Raw genomic sequence first — 16,538 nt, 5'->3', positions numbered from 1 at the left:
AGTATTATTGGTTCATTAATCAAAGGTCATATTATCTGATGAGGAATGAATCAGATAAGGATTTTAGACACATCTAGAAACTTATTATACAAAATTAGGAATTTAAAAATTGTACATGAGAGCAATTACAACTTATTGCAAGAAATCTGGAGGTTCTTCCATTTCCCTTATTCCCTATAGAATAATTTATTGCAACACAAGAAAAATATAGAGAAAGAACAATCCAAAATGTTATGGTTATAGATCAAAGAAGAGATTGTAAGTCTTTGAGTCGAGGACAATGTTTGAGTTGCTAGCTAAAGGAACCAGATAGATGACATAAGAAGCATACAACAAGGGGTTGGAGAATAGGTCTAAATAAAAGGCAATGCTTGCCCAATACTAACTTGGTAATTCTCTAACACTGCAAACTGAATTCTTTTAACAGGGTTTTGAGTTCTGCACAATTGTCTGCATTGTACAGTGCCTTTGAAAAATGTTTGTTGAGGGCCCAAATATGGGATGAATTTATTTTATCCTACACTTATGATTTATGACAGATTAATCAGTAAGCACTTACATTCACGATGACATTGTCTATTATGCCTAGTATGAATCATATGCTCACATTCTATCAATGAAACCACATAAGCAATCAATCATTGTTATTTTCTAAGATTTTCATCACTTTTTGTAATCATAAAATATACTTTTCATGGTAAAAAAAAAGTAAAATCAATGAACATAGGGAGAAGTTCCATGCCAACAAAAGTAAGATGTGAATACAATTTGTAAATTGGAGACATCCATCCTCATTGAAATTTAAATCATACCACAATTGTGTATGTGCTTTTTAGTGTGGAGAATTAAAAATTTAAGCTCCAATTTTCAACTCTGCTTTTCAACCTAGGTAAAACAACAACAACAATTTTCAACTCCGCTTAAACCTTAAAGCACCAATTTGTGAGAGCTCTTAGATTTTACCATTGGATTTTGTACGGTAATTATTAAAACAACTAAAATATGTCCTAGATTATGGCAACATGGTATATGCATTTCACAAGCATAACATCACATAAATATACAGACAAATTTCATCCAGATTTAGTTTATTCTAGATATGAAAATAAGAAATCCCACTTAGCTGTATTGGACAATCCATGCCTGATGATTACCCAAGACAAGACTTGAGCCTAATCCTGTAAGAGGGAGATGAAAGCAGAGCCACCAAGGAAACAAAATATTTTTGTACCCTTGATGGTATCCTTGTCCAAAATAAAAACATTACAAACTATATTAAGGGAGGATCGTATTCAAAGAAAACTTGTATGGAGCATAAGAAGAGGGTTGAACACATATGAGCATGTCTCCTTAATTATCCATGTCAGAAAAAATTCCCTTATAAATTATTGTATAACAAAATTCCTCTGTGCATTATTGTTTGATTGATTTCTTTATCATGTTTTAAAGCTCCTATATTGACAGACTGCTAGGCGTTGTAACCACATCTGACAAAATTCTTCTATGCATTAGAGTTTGACAAATGCCTGAACCCTATTCCAAAGTTCCCATATTGGCATACTACCAAGGTTTTTAACCACATATGAAAAAATTCCTCTATGCATTATAGTTTGATGGATGGTTGTGCCCTATTCCAAAGCACTCATATTAGCACATCCAACAAGCATCTGGAAAAGCTTTAGAAATTTGGCGATCCACTTGGCTACAATTGCTTGAGGGTTTCTAAAAATTTTGAACATTTGAATTCTATGCATATCCTACAATCATTGCAATCCATGACATAACATTTATTTAAGGCTTTCTATCAAGCAATTCATAGGCCTTGTCTATACTTCCCCACTTTGCAAAAATGTCTACCAGAGCAATTGCAACTACATCTGATTCATCTATCCATTTTTCTTTGATGGATGCGTACCTTGATCCAAACTCCCATTTTGGCACAAGCAAGAAGGATGATGACAAATATTGTGGAGCTTGACAAAATGGCTACCAATTGCATATTCTTGAATGTTTCTAAAGCCCTTTCATCCATTTATGCATATACTGCAATCACTGCATTCCACATGACTTTGAATGTCTCATTCCATCTTAGCACCTAATTTTATCAGCCTTACTATTTTATTCCAATTTAATCACTCGAATATAACTTCTCCTCCCACTTTATTTCTAAAAAAGAGACACTAAGTAGATTATTTTGCACTTACCAAGATGATCTGTCTCTTTGATCTTGATTTGAAATTATCTCTTGTGTAGCAGTTTGAGTTTTTGAAATACTTGTAATTTGGAGGGAAATATATTTTCCCTTCATGTCATACTATGTATATAGACTTTCTTTTCACTGCAAAGCTACCATTGATCATCCCAAATTTTCTCGGTTAAGAAATATCATCACTATCACTTCAAAGTTTTGATCTTGTTTGTTGATTTGTTTTAAAACAAGTGTATTTTGATTCATTGGCAAGGGAGGTACTTGTCACATTGATTTTATATTGAGTCTTTAAGTTGCACATATTATAAATCTCTATTTATGTTTCTTGTAACTGGTAGAAACTCCTCTTCTATATTTCAAGTATCCCCCTAGATCTTGGCTCCAACATTAGATTTGGTTAAGATTTGACTTTAGACACTTAGATAATTGCCTCTTTCTTATAAGCAAACTGAATAGAATGCATTTCTCTTTTGGAGGTGGCTTTAGTGTGGCAGCTGGACCATTTGGTAGAGTTGTAGAGGCAGATCTTCAAGCTGAAGATGAAGGAATAACTGCCAGTTATACATATAGTTGTAGAAAAGGTAAATCTAGGCAGTTTGTATCTATTTTATTTAATGTAGTTGGAGAAATATTTCTAACAGATTTTCTTACTTTTTATAATGATTTTGAACTTCATATTTAGTTATCTAAACTTGTTCTTTGTCTTCTAAGTTCATGTTGTTTATCAATGTTGATGATTTTTTAGATTTAGACACATATGTTGCTCAAATGTACAATGTGAGAAATTCCCTTCTCTAGGTAGAGATATGTTTTTGATTAAGTAAAATAGGGGTGCCTGAAACTCAACAAAAAACAAAATAAAACCAATTTGAAGTTTAGAACATGAAGTGGAACAAAAAAAACAATAGGCCATAGAAGGCCACTAGAACCAGTCATATGAAGAAAACAACCTCTAAAGGAGCAGGCAAGCCTACCAAACCAAAAAACTTGGGGAAAAAAGAAAAGCCAGGAGAAAAATCAGGGCACTATATCTTTGACAAACTCTGCAGTCTTTAGCTCCATCTTTTCCATGGTCTCTATTGCTTCAGTTATCAGTTGATTGTCATCTGGAGAGTCCTCCCTTTCCCTCTTCGTCTTGTTCAGTCTCGTTTTATTGCTCGAGCTCTCAACCAAGGGGTTGACAACCTCTTTAGAAACCCTGTTATGCTCATTATCTATGTCTTCTTTAAGTCCTGTGCTAACCTCTATGCAGAGGGATGTTTGCAACTTTAATTTATAACATATGTTAGGTTTTCTTCTTTTCTTTTATACTATACATTATGGCAAGAAGGAGTCAAAATTCATTCAAGAAGCTAAAAGGACATGTTTAATCTTAAATGTTTGGAATAGCATTGGAAATGTGAAGGGATGGATAAGAACATAAGAAATCAGGACTTGAGTTGTCATGAAACAAATAAACTTAGCTTTGATACTTTTTTCGCTTAGATTTAATAGAAAATCAGAAGAAACTAGTGATTATGCAGTTAAAGCTGAACCACAATTTAATCGACATCAACATTTTGGATTAAACAAGATGAAAGAGAGTTGTCTAAAGGAATTCATAACTTTATAGTTATCACATACCTTGTCATTTAGCATGTATGAGAATACGACATTTCAATAATACTAGGAAACTCAACAATCTCTATTTCATGAATAGAGATTCCACAAAACCAATTTTTTGTGAGAATGAATGATTCAACTGACATTCATTATATTAAAATATTAAAATTTTCAACAATTAACAATTTAAATACTACTTAATTGATATACACTTAAATATTTTATTTTATTTTTCGCAAAATTAATGCCGCTTAATTTAGGCTCAAGCTCAAATTCTCCTCATTTGTATGTCATAACATTTTTCTAGTTAATTGGTCATCTACCCTACCTATACAAAACTTTACAATCACTGAAGCTCAGACACATCATAGTTTGCAAGAAACTCAAAAACCTCAAAAACTATAACATGAATTTCGCTTCATTTAAATCCTTTTTTTCAATTGTTTAAAATTGTTGTTTAGTATATGAATTGGTTCTTGTCCTGCCAATGCAGTGTGTAGTTAGTCTTGTATAGTACCAAATCCTTGGTTCTCTATAGAAGGTTATAGGGAAAAAAAATTGTAGTTAAACTTACATACTATTTTTGAACAACAATGTGTAATTCTAAATTCATTTCTATTTATCATGTATTGGGATCAATGCAGGTGGAGCTGGTGGAGGGTTTGTCATAATTTGGAGCGACACAATAGTTGGGTGGTTTGTCTCTCCCAGCATTTGTAACTTAGTTTCAAGGAAGAAGAGGAAATTCAGGGTTGTGTTTTTCGATTTCATGGACTAGAATTCGGTTTTACTGGATTCATAAATGCTTCTAAATTAGTTATGAATAATTTACACTATGCTTTTCCATGTGTAAATTGTAGATTAAGTGCCCTAAAATTTTAATTGTCATTTTATGAACTTGTTGGAAATATATATGATAGGTTAAGTTACTAAGAGGGGAGGGGTGAATCAGTAACCAATAAATATTAATATTTATTTACCAATTAATCCTTCATGTGGATTTTGATCTAATTCCATGCATAAGAAACTGAAAGCATTAAAACATTCATAACACTTTGACACACAATATGGTGACCCAAAAACCTTCCAAATCGAAAGTAAAATTAGAGTGGGGATGATACCCACAAGCTTTAGTACTGCAGTATAAAGTTGGCTTGTTAAGGCTTACAATGATCACTTTTGATGACCTGCCCTGTTAAGAGCAATAAGGACTGCTGGGTCCACCCTGCAAAAGGATTTACAAGCATACAATGAAGTATGCACTCGGAAAAAAGATTTACAAAAGACTGTTAAGTCTACCTTGTGAAAGGATTTAACTGATCCATCTATTAGGATGAAACAGTGGTTGATCTCTGATCTGCAACTTAGTTTGCTGAATGAGATTCCTTTGAGTGTAATGATCACCTTGCTGTGATAGATAAATATTTATTGCTCCTTATATTGCTTGTAGCCTTTGTATTTCACACTTTTACTCTTCTCTTCGAGTTACATTCCATACATCATTCTTATTTGATGTGATACAATACATTACATATATACCAATCCAATTTACAATTCAACAAAGTCAACTATAATACAAGTTTACACAAAATACACAAAGTCAGCCCAATTGCAGGAACTCGAGTTTTGAAGACTAGCTCGTTGAAGTCTTGATACTCGACATCTATTGTCAATGCTCAACATTGTCATGCATTTGATAGACGTAGAAGCTTGGTCCATACTGATCACTTCCAAGTAGTCTGAACTCAGTCTACACTGGTAACTTGGTGAATACTATGAAACTCAACATATAAACTGAATCACTTGATTCACACTGCATAGCTCGGTCAATGCTATCACAATGAGCTCGGTATAAACTAAATCACTTGGTTAACACTGAGTGGCTCAGTCAACATTGGATTCTCATCACTGTAATTGCGAACTCAGTAAGCACTGCACAACTCAGTTTGCACTGAGGAACTCAGTAAACCTTATGAAGCTCGGTTTACACTGCTTATCACCATTATGGTAGAAACTGGTCGGCGCAAACTGAATACTGTTCTTTGAACTCGGTAGCAACTATAGAACTCAATAAAGCCTGAAATGCTTGGTTAATACTGTTAACTGTGCAATAAGCTCAGTAGATACTATTTGTCTGAATAAGTGTGTGTTACTAATAACAAACTTGACTATAATGTCAACAAAACTGGCTTTGTGTTCAATTTTTGAGGAAAAAAAATAGTTTTACATATTGGTAAATGCTTTTGAATTAGTTGTGGATAGTTTACATCAGAATTGGAGATTAAGTTTTGCATAATTTATTAAATGCTCCCAAATTAACTATTTAAAAAAATTAATTTGTCCACATTTCACGATCATTAATTATATCTCAGGTTCTATTTTAAAGTTAATACTTCCTTATGTTGTGATCTATGATGATATAGCTTCCCATTTATATATAAAAAACAAACTACATACAGATACCACAATTTTAAAAATTAAGAAATTTACATTTTAAACTATAATTTATAATATCATATTGATATTTGAAAAAATATAAAACAACATTAATGAAAGACAATTATCCAAATAAACAACCTAAACAAATTTGACCCCAACCTATTAGCTGTACACTTGCACCCTGCCCTGGTGCAAGCGCTAGTTTAATTGATAAAGATAATGATAATAATATATAGTACAAGACAAATGGTGAGGGGGTTTAACTAGCTCACTTTGTGATAAGATTGCTTCTATATGCAGATGATCTCATCATACTTGCTAGAATGGCTAAAGTTTTGAAAGAACACTTGAAAACACTAGAAAGTTTTTGGCATGAGGTGGGAATGCAAATGAATACTAAGAAACCAAAGTTATGATCTTCTCGCTGAAAAAGGAATAGGGGTATATAAGATGAGTTCCTGTTTGAGGGTAACCCTCTTGAGATTGTGGAGGAGGGTAAACTTTAAGAAACCCCCCTCTAGGAAAATATATAAAGTATTGGCAAATCTTTCATTATTTTGAAAAATCAAATTATTTTCATTGGTGAATCTCTCAATTTTTTTATTTTAAATATTATTTACATTAGCGATTATTTTGGAATCATAAATTTTGAGTAGAAAATATTGTGAATTTCACTAATAATAGGAAGTTTGCTAATTGTCATGGAATATTACAAATCAAAATTGAACATGTTTTATCTCATGCAAATTATGAGGATAATTACATTATATTTTAAATCAATAGTGAAAACTAAATATTGGTAAGGTATCCCTAAAGTAACTAATAATTATGATAATTATTGGTGAATTAATCTTAGTTTCTTCAATAATATATAATATTTAGGTGAATCAAATCTAATCGTGTATCGAATATTGTGGCAAATCTTTGAATTTTTTTTTTTAAAAAATAAAATAAATTATTAAGCGATTTTATTGATTTTAGAACTAAATTTTGATAAAAATGTGGCGATTTAGGTTGCATTAAATCTTAAATTATTAGCCAAATTACTAGCAAAAAAATTCTAAAATTAGCCAATTTACGAATATTAGCCACTAAAAAATACTTTGTTGTGGAGGAGTACAAATACTTGGGTATAGATTTTCATAACAAACTCAATTGGGATACATGCAGATAAAAAAGGATTCAAAGGGGTTGGAAGGCGTTAGATTCTCTCCAAAATAGGTGTAGGAACACAAAATTATGGGATTGGATGACTATGTAAACTGTTTTTGGTTTGCTGGTCACTCTGATTATTCTATACGGATGTGAAGTTTGGGGCGGTAGCATGTCCAAACATAAATGGCGACAGGTAGAAATAATTCAAAAACACTTCATCACATGCAATCTTAAAGTCAAGACCACGGTGCCCTATGAGATCTTATTGGTTGAGGTGGGTTCCTTTCCATTAGAAGCCGTTGCATTGGTTCAGATGCTAAGCTATTTAAAGAAAAGCCAAGGTCTGGAAGAACATCGCTTGCCCAAGCTAGTCACAGATGAAAAACTTGTCAGGCAAAAAAGCACATGGATGAAGCAAAATGACAAGTGGATGCGAAAATGGGATATCGACATCCATACTTGCCCAGATAGTATTATAGAAATAAAGAAGTTTGTTATGGAAAAATTTTGCAATATCATATGGACAAGGCGTATGGGGCAGAAAAAATCTTATTACATTAAAGAATTTAACCCTATTTCTATTCATGATGAAAAGGCTTATATAAGAGCACTTATTAATTGGAGAGCAAAAATGCTGATAGCGCAACTCAGAACTAGTTCTCACCAGTTGCGATGTGAAACTGGTAGATGACAAGTTCCAAAAGAAGAGTGGGCAGACAAAACTTGTTTATTCTGTAATATGGGGGTGGTAGAGACAGAGCAACACTTCGTCAAAGATTGCCTGGTATACAATGACATCATATCTGGTTATACAGAGATATTATAGAACAAGGACTTGAGCTACCTATTCAAGGAGGATCAGGTGAAGAGAACAATGACTCCGATTATTAAACTTAAGCGACAGAGAGATAGGTTAACCAAAAGTCTGTAGCGAGATTAGTTCCACTCTATCTTAGGAGGGTGATCGTATTGAAGATGTAATTAAAATCTCTCATATCATATCATATCCAGCAAGACCAAGTTCCACCCATTATTAATGAGTTTGATAGATTAGATCCTTAATGACATGTAGGTGAGATACACATGGTAATTCAAAAATATTATAATCAACCGCATAAGAACATAAATGCTGACCTCAAAACATTTCTATATTATTATCATATAAAATGGTAGATCGGTTTTGGTTCAGTCATGCCGGATCAGTCTTTCATCCGCAGGACCCGCGTAAGGTAAAATTCCGGTATCCATGGCAAACAAATCTCTTAACCTTGATATCCGTTTGCTTTGCGCACATTCTATCTGTTTTCGGACTTGCCTCTATATATATCACTATTTTAACAACGAGACACAAAACCACCTCTGCGAGGACAACGGCAGGATCAAGAAGAAATAAATTTATTATCTGGCGGCATGAAGAGGCCGAGGAACGGAGAACTATGGGACTTTGAGCTGGAAATGCCAGCTAGATTGGGCTGCCCGGGTGTGCTCCTCGGAGTGGATGGAGGAACCACGTCGACAGTCTGTGTTTGTATGGCAATGCCGTTTTCAGAGAGCCTTTCCAATCCTCCCGAGGTCCTCTCTCAAGCTGTTGCAGGATGTTCTAATCATAACAGTGTTGGAGGTAAGCTTCTTTGTTTTCATTTTTTGGCCATAAGCTAATCCATGCCGTGAATGATCAAACTCTGTTACCTTGTTTAGTTGAATTCAGTTGGATTTGCAATCATTTTGAATATCACTTCAAGTGTGACTTGTTTGCAGCAATAAAACTTTGGCTGAACTTGTGCAAATTTGATAGTCGTTTGCATGAATTCGGCGTTATTGAAGCTTGGTGAGGGAGGCCGCATGCTATTTTGCCCATTTCTGCTTGTTTTTAGTCGTCTTCGGCTGAACTAGACTTAGATTATTAACGGTCACCTGTTACATGAATCTTTATTGAGGTTCTTTGCTCTTTTTTAAAGTTGGGGAATGTCATTTTCATGTTATTTTACACCATTTTCGCTTGTTTTGGGTTGACTCCAGCTAAATATACTGAAATTATAGATGCTTGGTCATGTTAATTATATTGTTGTTCTGCCTAATTTTCACTTGTTTTCAGCTGACATCTACTAAATGTAGTTGTGATGATAGTTGTCCGGTTAAATTTTAGGGTATTCCTCATTCTCCATTTAGTTTTATTTTTTTCCTTTTTCTGCGTTTTTCGCCTGATAATAGTTGTATAGTCCGATGAACATTTTTCTTTTTTTCTTTTAATAGTTTTTAGGTGTCTTTTTCATGCTATTTTACCTCAATTTATACTTGTTTTCTTCATGAATTTGTTAAATTTAGTATGATAATACTAATAGTGATGATATCAGATTTTCACATTTCAATTTAATTGCTATTGCTTATTTGTGGATTAGATTGTGTGTGAGTTTTTAATCTACATTTTGGGTCACACTCCATGATCCATCATCAGGATAGAAGAGAGCTGAAAGAGACACAAGAAAGGAATAGCAATGATGATAGATCATGGAGTGAATACAAAAAAAATCATGCAATCTAATAAAAAACAAATAATAGCAATGATAATAACTGTTTGTTGAAAATTGAGCTCTCCTGTGTTTCTCTGCTTGCCTTTTCAAAAATCTTGGTCAGAGGTGTTTTTTCATTCTTCAAACAAATGGTTGTAACTTCAACTAGAATTTTGTTGCCTTTACTTATATTCCCAATGTGTAGTGTTTCTTTGATTTGTACAGTTAAGAGATGCTGAACTCACATGACTTACTGGTTTTGCAGTCCAATGTTAACTTTATTTTATTTGTTGTATACATGATTGGATTCTGGTACTTTTTGTCAGATTTCTCAAATATAGTGAAATTATGATCCTTTTAGGCTGTGGACTCATGGAGGGGAGCTTCCTAAAAATGTTCAGTGGTTGCTGTTGAGTTTTTTTAAGAGTATTTGAATGTGGGTTGTCCCATGAATTTTTATTACAGGCTAAGCCTCAAACATTAAGATTCAGAATTTACAGAAGCCAGCGATCTCATGAATTTTTATTATTTTGTATATTCAATTCAATAGAGTAGATAAATATAAATTGATAAAACAATTATTTGGCTGAAACCTGAAAATTTCAGATGATTGACAAGTGGCTGAAAATTTTCCAAGCCGGTGGGGGAAATTTCTAGCCTCACTCCGAACTACAAACTAAAAAGCAGGGGCTTCTATTTACCAGGAAAGCATTCTTAATCCTTTAACCTTTTTTAACCTCATGATACCCTTGCTCCAAATAAAATGGTTCTTGAAGCCTCTCTATGGACTGCAGCCTTACTAATGCGGAACTTGAAAATACAACCATTTAGTTCTGCTTTGTTTGGTAAGTTTCTTGTAGTGTCCTTCAGCTTAGATGCCATGACGGAGGAACATCCTTCAATGTGGTAGATTTATATTAATTAATTATTAAACATTCTATTTTTTGTACGTTAAGCATGTAGCATGCTTAACGTCGCTCTGGGGGATTTGAACATGCATGTGCACTATAAATTGTTTGATGATTTGCTACTTTAACTCACCCCATTTGATAAAAATGAAGTCATTTTAGGTTGAATTTTGTCTATATATGATTTTGCTATTTTTCAGTTAAGCTAAGTTAAACTTAACATGGTAACATTGTCTGTTTATATTAAGCCTAGTGCATTTATCTGTTTAATGTTTATGGGTGATTTTCAGTTAAACTAAGGTAAGATTTTCATTGAAATGTTTCTATTTCAACATTGACTTTGGTGTTGTATTTTTTTGGCTTCAGGTTAATTGACAGAAATTATTTTTTCATGTGTAAATTGTGATAGTTTTTTCTTCAATTTGGCCAAGTTGACAACTATCGGCTTTTTGTAGAACTAAAACTTGTGGTATTTTTGCTGCATTTAAAAATAGAGTTCTTTTGAGATTCCAATTTGCCTCAACTTTTACTGACTTTTAGTCGATTTGAATGAACTCTGTTTTGTTTCCATTCAGTGAATGCGTCTGATATGTTTAAATTCTCCTTTATTGTCATTATCCACTCAAGTCCTAACTTGCTTGGGCCATATGCAAGTGTTGTACAACTTAACTTTATTGCGGCTTCATTTGGTATATACTACTGATTTTCATGGAGATGATTAGATTGTGATATCTTTTGATAGATGTCATCTCACTGTAGCCTCATTTTTTCTTGTTAGATCAATTATTACTAGTTTTAAGAAGACTTTGGCACAATAATAGTTGCTTGGTCAATTTAACCTGATAATAGCTTTTGCAGTTATTTGCTTAGCTTGTAACCTGGCTACGTTCTTTTCATATGTCAGATGAAGAACTATGGTTGCTTCATTTGGCAAAATTTCTCCTACTTTTTTAAAGATTTCTCCCGAGGGCCCCATGTTTTTTTTGGTTTGCTTTGAAGATCATATATGATATTTTTTGTTTTCTGTATTCTAAGAGGTTAAATGCTCTGTTCATTGTGTAGGTGATTGAGTTTTGATAATGTTTGGCATTTTGTCTACTTAGCTAAAATTAAGATTTTTTTGCTCACATGGAGCTTAATTAGACATTATTTTAAATTGTGTTTTACTTTTGTTTTCACTATTTGTATCAACTGTGGCTGTATTAAGCACTGTGACAATTATTTGACTAAATCTAGCTTTATTGCAGTAATTTGCTCAAGTATTCAGATTTTATTTTAAATTGTCTTTGGTTTTTACTATTTTCTGTGAAATTTGGCTAAATTTAGCATTGGGCACTTTTGGTCAAATCTAGGGCAATCATATTTAATTGCTTAATCTCGAGTGTTGGAGTTTTTCCTGAGGCTAAGATTGTCACTTTTTAGAAAATTTTGGTGGCTTCTGGTAATGCGGCACTGATTATTGCATAGATGGCTGAATTGGGGCAGTATTTGCTTGAAAGTTGAATACAGAGAATTTCAGGATGATCTTGCCCTGATGGCATATAGATCTACAATGTTTTCCCTGTGGAGTTCTATTGGGATTGTATTTTACCTCAATTTTTACTTATTTGACTGGACTTGTGAAATTTAGTACAATCATATCTATTGCTGTTATTATCTCAAGTTTCATCTTCATTAAGGCCATTATCATTTAAAGTCAAGACTCAAGAGACTGTATACATTGTCACCTGGCTTCCTTTTTTCAAGCTAATGTATAGGGTAGTCAGGGTTTTTATTTGTTTGTTGTTCTTTTTGACACGGTAAAATGGAGTAGATAACTAAAATTTGGCAATGTTTGGTTGAGTTCTGTTTAGTCTAAGGTAATTTTGCATTTTTTATTGATCTGTTGATGTTTTTAACTTTTAAGTTGGTTCATTCAATTTTGGCTTAAGTTAGCGTGAAACAATTGTTTTGTTAAACTCAGCTGTAATTTGGTTAATTTTTTTTTTGTGGTTGGTGGCAGACATACTATTGTGCTTTAACGGTAGATTTTCACTTTATCTTTCCAAGATTTCTCTAAAAGCCAGCTGTATTGATTTTTGCCTTAAATGATTAAATTCATACGGTTCTGGGTTGTATCGAGGTAAATTTAAGAGTATTTTGAGTGGAGTCTTTTTGAGATTGTGTTTTGTCTTGATTCAACTGATTTTCATTTGACTTTGGTTAGTTCAATGTGATCGCACCTCTGTAAAGATTCTGCAAATTCTGTATACTTTATATCTGACTTTTATTTCAGTCCTTGATTGCTGAGAATGGTCTTCTAATAATCTGAATATTGAGGAAGTTGACACCTATATTTCTGATCAGAAAGTTATATACTTCTGCAATAGATCAGTAGGATGATATTGCTTGAGGAAACCGAGCTAATTGTGTAATGTGTGTTGAACACTGAACTTCTCTATGCCGATGCAAGACGAAATAATTAACCTTTGATTAAATGGGAGTATCTCTGCAATGTAATCACTGGATATTGATGCGTAGAGGAGCAGACTGAATTGCAACTGTGTCCTCTCAAAACTACACCAATAACCTACTTAAATATTGATACTAAAGGGTATGTCCCTCAAAGAGTCATTTCCCTTCTAAGTTAACAAATATAACCCCTCTAGAAATTGGTGATTAGTAAAGAAAGTTATAACAATTGCTAACTAACAAAGTGTGTTAGATTAGTTAACTATTACCAAACAATTTCTAAGAAGTCACTGACTCTCTAGAAGGTTATATTATTTAAAGAAACACTTGTGATATTTAAGGTAAGAAGGTCTAGTGCGGTCTGCACTTTCAGACTTGTATGTTATCGGGTTAAATACTTAACACTCCCTCTTAACCTGATAATCATACATAGATATGTGTCACAGGGTTCGCTGAATTTTTGGCTCAAGGTTCGAAATTCGGCGAACCCATAAAAAAATGTAAAAAAATAATTCAAGTTTGTTATTAAATTTGTCCGGAATTGGTTTCTTGTTGTTTTGCATGAATTCGTTTAATATTCGGGTGTTTTTAAGGGTTTTTTTGCCCCAAAAAAGGATAAAATAATGCCATTCATTGGCTAAAAATGCAACAGTTTGAATCGCGGAAGGACAAACTGATGATTGCTGAAGGTCGCGGAAGGGCAAACTCATGGTCGCTGAAGGTCGCACTCAAAGATTTAGTTGTCTGAGACTTGGAGGTTGCGTCTGGCATCTCCTCCATTTTCATCCTACCCATTTTCGTCCAGTGACTGTGCCTCTGCAACTGCGTTTGCATTTATGCTTGGGTCTACATTTGGTCGCCTTTATTATAATTAGTGTTATTTTTATTATTAGGTTTGGATGTTGGCTATCATTGTTACCAAACATTTTAAATCTAAATGCTATTATTATTTTTATTATTATAAGATGATTATAGTAAATGTTGTTTTTATTATTAGGTTTCATTATTTTATAAGATTATAAAATATATATATGAAATGTTATTTTATTATTTTATATCAACCATTTAAAATAAATATATTTTATGTATATTTATTTATTTTTATGTATAGTATTAATGTTTTCTATGTTTATATATGATTATTACTTTATTTATTATTAATGTATTTTTTAAATTTATTTATTTGTAATGTTATAGTTTTATTTTATTAGTTAAGATCATATTTAATTATCATTTTACTTTTTTATTAAACAAATAGAAAGATATTTTTATATTCTTTTAAATTGCATAAGGCGAATTTAATATCGAATTTTTTTCGATTTTTTCGACTTGTTGAACTTCATCCGAACTTCATAGTTGCCGAACTCGAACCTTGTGACTTAGGATATATTATATCTAGCAACATCAGTAGAGATGAATAAGCAAGAATTAATACTCTATATCTGTCTGAATCTTCTTAGTATTTGGTATCATAGAACACATGATACAATGTCATATTACTAAACCTGTGATATGACAAATCACTGCTACTAGTGATAAGATACAAGATAAATTTGAAGAGCAATTTAATTTCTTCATTTATCCAAGTTGTGACTCATAGAAACTGGTGTTTCTATATCACAACAAGATCCTGAGTTTAAGATCTACCAGTATAGAGGATAAATCTGGAGAATACTAAAATTCTTCCTTTATCCGAATTGTGACTCATATATATAGCAATGTCCACATCACAATATGATCTACAACTCAATTAGATCTTATAGTAGAACTCTACTGTTTAGCACATTATCTAAGAGATCGTCATCTCTCATAATGTCTTTTATATAATTGTTCATTATCTCAGAGATCGTCATTTTTTAAATAATGAATGCAAATAGTGGAGCCCATAATAGTCAATAGCTTGACAAAATAAAATAAAATAATTTTATTAATAATAAAAGAGTACATATGGATTACAACTCAACCATACCAAGTCTCCTCCTGAAGTGTTCTATCTTCACTCTAGATAGAAGTTTGGTGAGTATGTCTGTTGTCTGATCTGCAGTGCAAATGTATTTTAATTTTACAGAATTCTTGTCTACCATATCTCTTACATAATGGTAAGGAATTTCAATATGCTTGGACCTGTCATGAAAAACTGGATTCACTGAAAGCTTGATGGAACTCTGATTATCGCAATGAATAATCGTAGGATTCATGGCTTGCCCAAATAATCCCACAAGTAATTTCCTAAGCCAGACTGCTTCTTGAGAGGCCATCGCTACTGCAATGTATTCGGCTTCTATAGAGCTCTAAGCTACTGAAGACTGCTTTTTGCATATCCAAGGTATCATTGTTGATCCTAAACTGAAACAACATCTTGAAGTACTTTTTCTTTCTTTAACACTTCTAGCCCAATCTGAACCAGTGAATCCATGTAAGTCTAAGCCAACTTTCTCGTATTTGAGTCCAAAATCAAGAATGCCTTGTAAGTATCTCATAATGTGTTTAACCGCAACTAGGTGAATCTCCTTTGGTTCACACATAAATTGACTTAAGGCATTAACAACATAGCAAATATCCGGTCTTGTTTTACTAAGTACATAAGGGACCCAATCATCTGTCTGTAGAGAGTAGAATCTATGGAAGGTGATTTTGCTGTTGCTTCCTAAAGTTTATGTAGATTAGTCTCCATTGGAGAAGACATAGGCTTGCAATTCCACATTCCAAATCTCTTCAAAATATCTGATGTATACTTCCTTTGATTAAGTATGATATTGTTAGAAACTTGCCATACTTCCAGTCCTAGGAAGTAATGAAGGAGTCCCAAATCTTTCATCTCAAATTCTCTAGTTAGATCTTTCTTGCACTAATCTATGAGATGGTCATCACCTATTATTAGTAAATCATCAACATACAATATCATAATTACCTTGTCATCTTTATCTCTTTTATAATATAAATTTGGATTGCCTTCATTCTTGGAGAATCCTAAGCCGGTGAGATACTTATCAATTCTTTCATACCAGGCCCTAGGAGCCTGTTTAAGCCCATAGAGAGCTTTCTTGAGCCTGCAAACAAACGCGTTAGGATCATGAGTTTCAAATCCTTCAGGTTCTCCAGATATACTTCTTCTATAATCTTTCCATTTAGGAATGCTGTTTTACATCCATCTGATGTACTTTCCATCCCTTCGATGCTGCAATCGCTAAGACTGCTCTTACGGAGGTATATCTGGCAACAGGAGCAAAGGTTTCTTCATAATCAATCCCTTTCTTCTGAGAA

At 33.1% G+C, this 16,538-nt stretch overlaps 1 protein-coding gene across 4 annotated transcripts in view; it reads left to right on the top strand.

Annotated features, from left to right (window-relative positions):
* The first annotated feature begins 8,500 nt into the window (after positions 1-8,500).
* LOC149528793 (uncharacterized) overlaps positions 8,501-16,538 on the top strand; it is a 98,217-nt gene continuing 90,179 nt past the window's right edge. For 3 of the 4 annotated variants that reach the window (XR_016358651.1, XM_089809577.1, XM_089809578.1), the window contains exons 1-2: positions 8,501-8,634; positions 8,783-9,026. Coding sequence is in view for 3 of the 4 variants with exons in the window: in XM_089809577.1 (XP_089665703.1) it covers positions 8,572-8,634; positions 8,783-9,026 (307 nt within the window). In the remaining variant the exon portion in view is untranslated. The remainder of the gene's footprint in view (positions 8,635-8,782; positions 9,027-16,538) is intronic. The other variant, XM_089809576.1, reaches the window with a different exon arrangement.

This window comes from Cupressus sempervirens, chromosome 11 (genome assembly GCF_028749045.1).
Source record: "Cupressus sempervirens isolate cs-2001-9-10 chromosome 11, ASM2874904v1, whole genome shotgun sequence".
In the NCBI taxonomy this organism is placed as follows: Eukaryota; Viridiplantae; Streptophyta; class Pinopsida; order Cupressales; family Cupressaceae; genus Cupressus; species Cupressus sempervirens.
This window is presented reverse-complemented; position numbering and strand designations above follow the sequence as displayed.